This window comes from Amphiura filiformis, chromosome 5, assembly GCF_039555335.1.
Source record: "Amphiura filiformis chromosome 5, Afil_fr2py, whole genome shotgun sequence".
In the NCBI taxonomy this organism is placed as follows: Eukaryota; Metazoa; Echinodermata; class Ophiuroidea; order Amphilepidida; family Amphiuridae; genus Amphiura; species Amphiura filiformis.
In genome coordinates, this window is record NC_092632.1 from 74,835,746 (window position 1) to 74,848,245 (window position 12,500).

Genomic DNA, 12,500 nt, shown 5'->3' on the forward strand with positions numbered 1-12,500 from the left:
TTAAGCTCAATACCACATAGGACCACAGTTGAACAAATGGCCCGTGAATTGGATTCAGTTGCGGACCTTAAATGTGCTGAAACAACAATGAAGGTGAAGAATCTCACAATTGGATTCGATGCCACAACACAAGAGGGCGACCATATCAACGCCATTCATCTGAACACAAAAACTGCATGTGAAGTCGTCGCTATTGACCAGTTGCCGGGGGGGGGGACTGCTGATGACTATCACAACCACATAACATCTTCGGTAGATAACCTTGCAGAGGTATCGCGAGATTTCCATCAGGAAGAATTTCAGTTTTGCAGATCCAAAATGATTGATAACATTGCAAATACTATGAGTGATAGGGCGACTGTCAATCAAGCTACAATTAAAAAGGTCAACGAAACATGGAACAAACATTTAAATCAACTCAACTGTCACCTCCATCCTTTGGATACTATAGCCAGTACGTGTAGGTCCACGCTAAAGTCCTTAGAGCTTCGAAAGGTGCACTGTATGGAAAAGATTGCATAATAGCAAATATAGTTTTACAAGTCAATAAGCTAAGATTCAAGGATGGGAAAGGAGATCCCAAAGGTTTTAAAGTATGGCTAGAAGACAACAAGCTTCCTAAAGGGTTACTTCCAAGATACAGGGGGAATCGTCTCCACATACTGTTTCACATTTGTGGAACATTGTTCCAGTACTATGACCTTTTTCTAGACTTTTTTAGTACTGGGACGGTCACATGTGGTGGTCTTTTAACATCAATAAGAAAAGACTTCAGTAGTGAGATTGCTGTTGTCGAGATGCAAGTTTTAGGCTTACTTGGTAAGATGCTAACTGGTCCATGGATGACTAAGTTTTATACTGCAGCGCAACATGAACTGAGTCACATTGATGCCATCAACGTTGTTAAGAGTGTCATTGTTGCTTTGAAAGACTCTGCCATCAACCCATTGACAATTGTTGAGTATACCAAAGATTTCTTTGGAAAGGATCTCGACACTGACGATGCCACCATGAAGTCGCTCAGACGGCAGCCCATTGATCAAGAATTGTTCAGCAGAATGATGGAATCATGCATCAATGCAATTGTGGGTGTGTTAGAGAGGCAATATAAACGATATCTAGAAATGGAGATCACAGATGAGCTTAGGGAAGAAACCGTTACGGCTAGACTTCACAACATTGATAGCGAGGAACTAATGGGGATGTATAGTGCCGGGCGAGAGAGAGCAAAACACGCAAGTGTTGACTTCCTTACTGCCAGGATGAGAGCGAGGAAGAACCAAGTTGTTGTATGGTTAGATGACATGTATGCAGAGAAAAGAGAAGCGTGTCGTTATGTGGTCAATAGGAAGATCTCACAAGAAACGGAGAGCAAATAGGAAGAAAAACAGTGACATGAGGAAAGAGATGTCTGTGCGAACAGCAAATAAGAAACAAAAGCGTGATCAAAAGGAAAGGAAGGCTGTTGAGAAGAAACTCAAGAACATGGACATTAAAGATATACACAAAGAATTCCCTGATCTTTCGCAAGATGTTTGTTCAGGACTGTCTGACATTCTAAGTGGTCGCATAGTTGGTCGCAATATCTGCCATACATGGTATGATGACAGCACAGGTGGTCAAACTGTCTGGTCCGGAAAAGTAGAAAAACTGAAAAAGAGAAGTCGAAAAATAAACTGTTATAGGGTGGCATACTGGGGTGAAAATGAAACGTACCAGGACAGTACAGATTATGATGTCAAAAAGGAGGCTCTTTCTGCAGACTTTATTTTTGAGGATTTAATATTATCTTAATTTATTGCTGGGAGGAGCAGATATTTCTTCATTGTTCTGTGAGTACAATTAAAGTAATATGTAGGGAGTATATATTAATTGTTAATAATATTCAAAATATTAATTTCAGAATACTTATTTGAAATATGCAACTAGCAAAATGAGGCTTTGCGCGTTAGTGCTGAATTGGCTTTGTCACATACCGGTACAGTTGATTTGTGGGAAGCATGTATTATAACGTAACAAATGACGGCAGCCATTTTGTTTTTCTCAGCCTTCTTGGATTCATTCTCAGTATAGTACAGTAATACACTGCAGACACAGGGTTGATGGTTCCATTGACTTCTTTATTCATGACTTTATTATACAATTTTAGCATATTTATGTATCATTTATGCAACATAACATATTATGGCAGCCATTTTGGATTTTGGCGGCCATCTTGGATTTTAGCGGCCATATTGGATTTACGGAGATGTTCGGTTACAATGCCATTTATAACTTGAACATATTTTGTGATTCTTAATGCCACATTTTGATATTTTGACATTCAAGTAAATGGAAATGTTCATTTAAACACTAAACAATACTTACTTAAACCTTTAAAAGGAATTCTTGTTTGGTCACAATCCATATTGTATTATCTGTATAATCCTATTGCTTTTATAAGACAAAATTTTAGCCCGAGGGCATATCTGTTTTGGCTCTAACTTTCTTATTATTTGACGTAGGAGGGTCATCTTGGTGTCATTGAAAAGCTTTTTTCAAGACCTTTCCAATGATAAACATTGCAATAACATTTAACAACTTTGAAATTTTTTGTCACATACCTAAATCATTTTACTTAAAGGGGCATTTCGTGATCCACAGCCTCATCCCCCCACTTCTCTCAAAAAAAGTTGAGATTTTTATATTACTGGAAACCTCTGGCTACATAATGTTTATGTACAAAATATTTCTTGCAGATTAATTCGTTTTGCAAAGATATCGTGAAATTTGAATTTCGTTCTGGTGCACCAGAACGAAATTACAACGCATTGTCTATGGAGCAGTGTAATACACATAATCATGCATAACTCCCAAACGCAAAATCGGAATCAACTGAAATTTTGGGAATGGGCTTTTTTCGTGGATATGTACTGAAAAATGTCATAAAAAGAGGATGCTAGGATCACGAAATACTCCTTTAAGGGGTATATTCATTTTTTTGTACCCTCTCAATGTTGTTTTTTTTGCCTCTGAATGGACACGCTGAACACAGGATAATTTTTTTTATTTTGGAAGACTTTTTTTACAAATATGTGTATCTAAATTTCACTGAATTGTTGACCCACGTTTTTGCCATCTAAAAATTGGGGTCTCATACTTACCTCTAGTGTGGTCTCAATACACACCTCTAACAATTCATCTTTATGAAGACATTCAAATGCTGTGATGGCATTTTTACAACATGAATTTCTGAGAGTACAGCTGTTGTAACAGGCAAACTTACCCATGAACACTGCGTACAAATTCTTCCACACGTCTTGTTGTTTCTCTAAAGTGGAATCCCTCTCTGTGTGGTGTACCATAGGCTCCTAGATCAACATACATTTCATCTTGGTTGTTTGGAGGATGTACTAATCCTGGTTGTGAAGGCAGGAAGAATGGACATAACCAAAGTGGGTAGAGCTGGAAGGGAATATGAAAACAAACTTCTTGTAAGAGTAATTTGAAAATTCTACATTAGTTAATTGTTTATCCCGGGAGTGCTTTCAAGGAACTTCCTCCTCATCAGCTGATGCTGTTAGCTCTGATAGTGAAGCGATATGATGTTCTTATTAGTTTTATAAGCTTTTTCTTATCAATTTCTTAAAAGTTCGTATAAGTTTCCTTAAAATATGACACATTAGACATCTTAGCCATTAGGCGAAAGCAAAAACACCAAAAGCACAATAACATACAAAGCACTTAAAACTGTATTACGCTGTAACCATCTTCCAATGCTTATGTTACAATAAGAAGAAACTTTCTTACCTACGTTCATAACAATTGAACTTCCCAAATTCAAGATGGCTAATTTTATTCAATGACAGGTAAACCTTGATTTCCACATTTCTAGCCAAATGCAAGACGCTGTTCAATAAGCAGTATGGGCATTAAATTCCTAATTCTTTGTGGGAGCATTTGAGCAAATTTTGGCCTATCGGGATATTGCTTTGAAGGGCACTTGAACACCATGTTGCAACAAACTTAGGAAGGCGTTGTGACCCACAGCCTCATCCCCTTACTCCCAGGGCTGGATTTACCATCGGGCCAGATGTGCCCAGGCCCAAAAAATGAAGATATTCTCTTTTTCATTGTTAACATTGAAATACAAAAAATAAATTCAGCAAACAATATCAAACTTACCTTCAATTCTTTATCAAAGCATTTTAATGCACTACTCAGGTCTGCCATTGGCACCAACATATCCTGTATGACATGCCTTTGCTCATACATTCGACGAGCAGTCTTAGTCTGAGTCAGCTTCATTAGAGAGACTTTAGGAGGCACCATCCATCCAAAGAGATATCTGAATATTGGGTTGTTACCAAATGGGATGATATCCTGAAAGCCAATGGACAATGGTGAGGTCAGTGTGAATAATAATAAATTTAAGTGTTAGTGTTGAACATTGCCCATTCCTGTTGATTATACAGATTTAGCAATCATCAGAAGTAGTGTTGGCCGATCCAGATGGACAAAATATGAAATATATAATGGTAAAGTGATGTGGGTTGGTGACAGGAAACATTGAATCAACTTTCATTAGCCTAAGACCCGGTCCACACGAGTGTATTTTTCCCATCGATTATGATCGTGTCATAATATTTATTATGATATTAGTACTATGTGTCCGCTCAATGTCATCGGTATACTACAATTGTGTCATCATTCGCTAATGATGAAAATTTCCATCATTGGGTCGATTTCTAGCATGATCGTGTCTTAATTGCCTATGAAGACCAGTGTGCACACATTTTGTCATTGTTTATGTTTACTCAATGTCGTGGCATGCGTATGACCAGAATTTCTTACTAATAAATCGGGTAATTAGGACATGATGATGAAAATATAGTAGTGTGGACTGCGTCTTATATTCTGTGTAAATCGTAATTTTTGCAGTATTGCCATGCTTTTAATGATTAAATGGATGGCACATCAGTGCGATAATCTCATGTGATAGCACAGCAGTGCGATAATCTCATGTGATAGCACAGCAGTGCGATGACCTCATGTGATAGCACAGCAGTGCGATGACCTCATGGGATGCCCGGGGGATCACTCACATAAATGGTCTGTACGCATGCGTGACCAAAAAAACAAGTAAAAGGGGGTGTTTTTTTAGGCAAGGCAAGTTACTGCGCGTGGACGCATTAGGGTCAAAAACAGTGATTTTCAAGAATAAGGGTAGTTTTCTGAAACTGGACAGCTTGTTTAGGGTACCTTTTCAAATTTTTGGTAAATTATGAGTCCAAAAAGGGTACATTTGTTGCATTTTCACCAGCCAAAAACTCATTAGGGGGTAAATTCTACACTGAATTACCTTATTAAGGGGCTAAATCTGCTGGTATGGTAAAACTCGTTTAGGGGTGTTTGAAAAAATTTGGTCATGCATGCGTACACTGTCATATTTGAGTGGCCCCCGGGATGAGATGTTTGTATGTGGAATGTGAGCCAAGTGGATAGTTTGTTGATCTCGTCAGCAGAAATAACTGGTATCATGTACCATAGACCATCGAAGCATAGACCATATAGATTTGGAATTTCATCATTTACGTACATGTAGGGATGAGCGTTTACTCACGTCACAGGTCTGGGCAGCATGACAAAATAAATTTTAGTTAATCCTGAAACCTGCCACAATTATTCTAATTTTTTTATATCAGTGCTGACAAAATGTACTACTTTCTCTAGGCCTATAAATTGGAATATTTGGATGCTGATGCTGAAACATACTTTTATTTGTACTTGGATGAGGTTCACTGTTCAAATGTGATGCATGATTATGTGTACACTATTATACTGCTCCATAGGCCACTGTGTGTAATTTCGTTTTGGTACACCAGAACGTAATTCAAATTTTACGATATTTTTGCAAAACTTTTTTGTACATTATTAACATTATGTGGCCAGAGCTTTCCTGTGGTATACAAATCTCAACTTTTTTTGAGAAAGTGGGGGATGAGGCTGTGGATCACAAAATGCCCCTTTAATTGTAATATCTAAGACATGCTTGAAATACATGACAGGCCAGTAGACACTGGCAGACTCGCTAGTACTATTAGTTTGATCAAATGACCTATATAATCTACACATTAGATAAATATGTACTCATACACTTTTCATATTGGTAGATTTACATATAATGTGACTAGGTGATGTGATGTAGTCAAAGTAAATACATAGTAGATAAACCATACTATTTACTTCTGATAGAGAATAATGGTAGTATAAGTTTGCACACACATGATAATTCTATTATTCAACTGCACTTATCTCACAAGATAAATTTGTAAAACAACATCATGGGGTTCAAGTCCCTGCACAGGTAGGCATGTCTGGAGTTTTGTCTCTGGTTTATCTGCCTATGCATGTTGTAATTTCATGTTTAAGTGTGCAATGTGTGCTTCTTTCCCTGTGTAACATCATAAGCACAATCTTCTGCTATTGGTTAGCCTGGCATTGTAAAACCAGGGACAGCTCTACTATATCTGGTAAAACCCACTGAGTTCAAGGGTGTAGTGCAAAAGAGACCTATCTGCAATAGCTGCCAGGTTTCTATGCAGACATAGTCAAATAGTCTATAGGGCAAGAAAGGCCTTTCATACAAAAAATCCTTGAGTTATAGTTTAGTTGGAAGAAGGGCCTATTGTGCACCCTCGGAAATCGATCATTGAAATCAGAGCACTTTTACTTTTTGACCTCTGTATGGCCAACAACCTGCCAACCCAATCTTCTGTCGCAGATTGGTCAAACTGACTTTTCTTTTTGACCAAATCTTAGCAATTTTGAATTTCAAGCCTGTTGTATGAAATTTGACCATTGCTGACCCCTAGGGACACTGTTTGAATTTGTTAGTAGGGGGGGCACATCAAAAATTTTTGGTGGGTATGTTCCCCGGAATTTCGACATGGTGGGTCTTTGGGAGCTGACGGCATACCGGTAAAACGGGGTCTTTTGGAGCTGCGAACCGGGCTGTGAACAACTAAAATGGGGACTTTTGGAGCTGCTAACAGTCAAAATCAAGGGTCTTTCTTGGCTTTTTGGTTGCAAATCGCCTGAAAAAAAACAGAAATATGAGGTAGGAGCAATTTTGGGGTCTTTTAGAGCTGAAATTATCAAAATCAAAGGTCTTTCGGAGCTCTATTTTGGTCAAATATAGGGGGTCTTTCAGAGCTGCGAAATCCAAAAAGGGGGGTCTTTCCGGGGAAGCATACCTGTATGATCATTTGTGTTGAGTGCCCCCCCCCCCCAGAGTTAGTAATGGTAGTAACTCAATTTTCAAAATCTTTGGTCTGAGTGGATTATATTGGGTCATATAATTTGTAACTTAATTTGTGACTTACTTCTAGTGTAAACAAATGGCAAGACTTCAGAATAAGTGCCACAAAGCTATACTATTTTTTCCTCTTAGCAAAACATGACATACCATTGTATAATAATTCATTTACTGCAAATAACCTATGGCTATTTCCATGTTCCACAGAACTTATGCATCTATTGGGAACTAACCTTTTGTTAAAGGTCCGTAACCCGATCGACAGCATCATCCCCGATTTTTTTCATTGTTGATGAGGTTTTGGTATCACATAATAGATACTATTTTTCTCATTACTATCCTGAAATTTGACGCCCAAGTCGATGTATTTCGGAGAAATCATGAATCACAGCGGTTTTACAGGTATACCAGTTTGTAAACAATGGTAAATACTTTGGATTTCTGGGAGGGAATTATGAACGAAATATCAGTCACCGCAACAGCTACTTTGGTTTGGCGTCATACACATTCTGTGAAAAAAGCGAACCACACTAACTGCTGAGGAGACGGTGCGCCGTATATAGTTATGAGAATGGCAACAGTTATCGTGGTGTTCTGAATAGCTCAATTGACTAGCGCGTTCGTTTTTTACCCGAGAGGTACCCGGTTCAAAACCCGGTATCGGAAGATTTTTTTTCCTCTCTCTTTTTCATCCACACTTTTTTGTATTCATTTGAAATGTACATATTGCAAGGGAAATATATTTTGTTTCCTTTTTTTCTGAAACGTACGAAAAAAAAAAAAAAAATTCCGTTCAATACGGGCCTGGCATTGTACAGCATGTCAGCATTCGTCATTGCCTGCCCAGAATGCAATTCACGTATACCAAGGTATTGGATTGCAAATTTGGCTATTTATTCACATTTACGCTGAAAATGCTCTCGTTTTTTCACAAAGCAGCATAAAGGAGGCGATATTTGATATTATTATGTAATTTTAAAGACAATCCATATCCAAAACCAATAGGGTTACCCCCCTTTAAGCTAAATAGCCTTCCGAATTTTGCATGTTGCAGATCGCACTTCACCTACATCAGTGAACATCAAAAGAGCTAAGCAGGCATGTCAAAAAATGACACCAAATTTCTGGCGCACTTGTGTATAATACTTCTGTAGTGTAATGACAGTGACGTCAGTGCGCATTTCATTGGGGGCATATTCAAGTCACAAGCGTTCGCTCAGAGAGTTGCATGGCATTCATATGATCAAGTTTAAAGATGCTGCATAGACGTGTGTGACTGAGACATATGCGCTTCAATGCGTTGATGTAACTGACTCATTAAGAGACTAGAATTATGGTATAATAGGTTTCACAGTTAGGATTATTAGCAGTCAAGTTAGCTCAATCGATAAGGCGTTCGACTATGGTGCGAGAGGTTGCGGGTTCGAACCCTGGCGGTGCCTATACGCTCACATGGAAAAATTGAGTTAGCTTGAAATTCCCTTGGACAAGGAACTCACTGCTAATTTGTCTCGTTGTAACCTGTACAAAACTCGGGGAGCTGATCCTGGTTGCGATGGTTATTTGTGGAACGTCTAGGGTGTGCGCTCTTGAAGCAGCAAAGTCCCTGAATTGTTGTTTAATGGTTTGTGGAATGATGTGGGGCCGTAGTGGTCAGCGACAACCTGTAAAGTGTGCTGAGGCTTGTGGATCAACGTCTAGGCGTAGTGTCTGTGCGTAGTGCATTATAAATCACTGCGCTTTTTTTTTTTATGGTTACAGATAATTTGGTTGGGTTATGATTATGATTAGAGGATAATGATCACTATCCTAAAATATTGGCTAACACACTTTATAACCAGGCCTATACACGTGGCAAAGAATGCTGCAGCTTTCTGCTTAATTTCATGTGATCATCAGTACCAATGTTATAAATAGATTTTCTCTAAGAGTGATTTTACCCTTGGTTTAAATTTCCACCAGTAAAATGGATTTCCAAAATGAAATTCAGATCTAAATATTGAGCTTGGCGTAAGCTATGCTTACCTGTAGTTCCCAGAAGATACTCCTTGTATGTCTATGGTAGTAATGTCTGAGTGGGATGTATTCTGTAAATGCTCCTCTTTTAAGGCAGGTTTCTGCATGTTTGAAGAACCATGGCTTCCAGTAATTACCAATTGCATTTATCTACAGATTGAAAGCAGACAACATTATAATATAACATTCAGATCTTTTTCAAACATGTTCTTTTTTTGAAATGATACCATGCACACTTCCAACATATGCATGTGTGACTGTATTCCGGGGAGCCATTTGTATTTCAACTGATGTATCACACGCGTACAATAATACACTCCTTGTTAGAATACATCAGTCAACCTACCTTGTTGCTATCAGCGTGATCAGTCTAGTTGGCAGTCATGATAACACACTCCTTGTTAGAATACATCAGTCAACCTACCTTGTTGCTATTAGCGTGATCAATCTGGTTGGCAGTCATGATAACACACTCCTTGTTAGAATACATCAGTCAACCTACCTTGTTGCTATCAGCGTGATCAGTCTGGTTGGCAGTCATGATAACACACTCCTTGTTAGAATACATCAGTCAACCTATGTTGTTGCTATCAGCATGATCAGTCTGGTTGGCAGTCATGATAACACACTCCTTGTTAGAATACATCAGTCAACCTACGTTGTTGCTATCAGCATGATCAGTCTGGTTGGCAGTCATGATAACACACTCCTTGTTAGAATACATCAGTCAACCTACCTTGTTGCTATCAGCATGATCAGTCTGGTTGGCAGTCATGATATCACACTCCTTGTTAGAATACATCAGTCAACCTACCATGTTAATTGCTATCAGCATGATCAGTCTGGTTGGTAGTCATGATAACACACTCCTTGTTAGAATACATCAGTCAACCTACCATGTTGCTATCAGCATGATCAGTCTGGTTGGCAGTCATGATAACACACTCCTTGTTAGAATACATCAGTCAACCTACCTTGTTGCTATCAGCGTGATCAGTCTGGTTGGCAGTCATGATAACACACTCCTTGTTAGAATACATCAGTCAACCTACCTTGTTGCTATCAGCGTGATCAGTCTGGTTGGCAGTCATGATATCACATTCCTTGTTAGAATACATCAGTCAACCTACCATGTTGCTATCAGCGTGATCAGTCTGGTTGGCAGTCATGATAACACACTCCTTGTTAGAATACATCAGTCAACCTACCTTGTTGCTATCAGCATGATCAGTCTGGTTGGCAGTCATGATAACACACTCCTTGTTAGAATACATCAGTCAACCTACCATGTTGCTATCAGCATGATCAGTCTGGTTGGTAGTCATGATAACACACTCCTTGTTAGAATACATCAGTCAACCTACCATGTTGCTATCAGCATGATCAGTCTGGTTGGCAGTCATGATAACACACTCCTTGTTAGAATACATCAGTCAACCTACCTTGTTGCTATCAGCGTGATCAGTCTGGTTGGCAGTCATGATAACACACTCCTTGTTAGAATACATCAGTCAACCTACCTTGTTGCTATCAGCATGATCAGTCTGGTTGGCAGTCATGATATCACATTCCTTGTTAGAATACATCAGTCAACCTACCATGTTGCTATCAGCGTGATCAGTCTGGTTGGCAGTCATGATAACACACTCCTTGTTAGAATACATCAGTCAACCTACCTTGTTGCTATCAGCATGATCAGTCTGGTTGGCAGTCATGATAACACACTCCTTGTTAGAATACATCAGTCAACCTACCATGTTGCTATCAGAATGATCAGTCTGGTTGGCAGTCATGATAACACACTCCTTGTTAGAATACATCAGTCAACCTACCATGTTGCTATCAGCGTGATCAGTCTGGTTGGCAGTCATGATAACACACTCCTTGTTAGAATACATCAGTCAACCTACCTTGTTGCTATCAGCATGATCAGTCTGGTTGGCAGTCATGATATCACACTCCTTGTTAGAATACATCAGTCAACCTACCATGTTAATTGCTATCAGCATGATCAGTCTGGTTGGTAGTCATGATAACACACTCCTTGTTAGAATACATCAGTCAACCTACCATGTTGCTATCAGCATGATCAGTCTGGTTGGCAGTCATGATAACACACTCCTTGTTAGAATACATCAGTCAACCTACCTTGTTGCTATCAGCGTGATCAGTCTGGTTGGCAGTCATGATAACACACTCCTTGTTAGAATACATCAGTCAACCTACCTTGTTGCTATCAGCGTGATCAGTCTGGTTGGCAGTCATGATATCACATTCCTTGTTAGAATACATCAGTCAACCTACCATGTTGCTATCAGCGTGATCAGTCTGGTTGGCAGTCATGATAACACACTCCTTGTTAGAATACATCAGTCAACCTACCTTGTTGCTATCAGCATGATCAGTCTGGTTGGCAGTCATGATAACACACTCCTTGTTAGAATACATCAGTCAACCTACCATGTTGCTATCAGAATGATCAGTCTGGTTGGCAGTCATGATAACACACTCCTTGTTAGAATACATCAGTCAACCTACCTTGTTGCTATCAGCGTGATCAGTCTGGTTGGCAGTCATGATAACACACTCCTTGTTAGAATACATCAGTCAACCTACCTTGTTGCTATCAGCGTGATCAGTCTGGTTGGCAGTCATGATAACACACTCCTTGTTAGAATACATCAGTCAACTTACCATGTTGCTATCAGCGTGATCAGTCTGGTTGGCAGTCATGATAACACACTCCTTGTTAGAATACATCAGTCAACCTACCTTGTTGCTATCAGCATGATCAGTCTGGTTGGCAGTCATGATAACACACTCCTTGTTAGAATACATCAGTCAACCTACCTTGTTGCTATCAGCATGATCAGTCTGGTTGGCAGTCATGATAACACACTCAACAACATTTATTTTCATTATAGACTTTTTATAGTCTATATTTGTTTCATTTCAGCTTAATTTAGCAGTTGTCATGGTTGTGTGTAAATTACTATTACTATTAGATACGTTGTAATAAAACATGATTTTAAATATTTGTATATTAATTTTCTCTGAGGGCTTGCAACAAAATTGATATTTTATTTTCCTTGGTATGGGTTTGTGGCTAGTAGTCAGGTAATGATGAAGGCGATGATGATGATGATGATATGATGATGATGATGGACGACGGATTTATTTGCACGAT

At 38.9% G+C, this 12,500-nt stretch overlaps 1 protein-coding gene across 1 annotated transcript in view; it reads right to left on the reverse strand.

Annotated features, from left to right (window-relative positions):
- Positions 1-12,500, reverse strand: part of LOC140153697 (delta(24)-sterol reductase-like) — a 60,802-nt gene that overhangs the window by 4,343 nt on the left and 43,959 nt on the right. The window contains exons 6-8 of the mRNA XM_072176520.1: positions 9,323-9,463; positions 4,165-4,362; positions 3,266-3,444 (exon numbers count right to left, since the gene is read on the reverse strand). Coding sequence (XP_072032621.1) covers positions 3,266-3,444; positions 4,165-4,362; positions 9,323-9,463 — 518 coding nt within the window. The remainder of the gene's footprint in view (positions 1-3,265; positions 3,445-4,164; positions 4,363-9,322; positions 9,464-12,500) is intronic.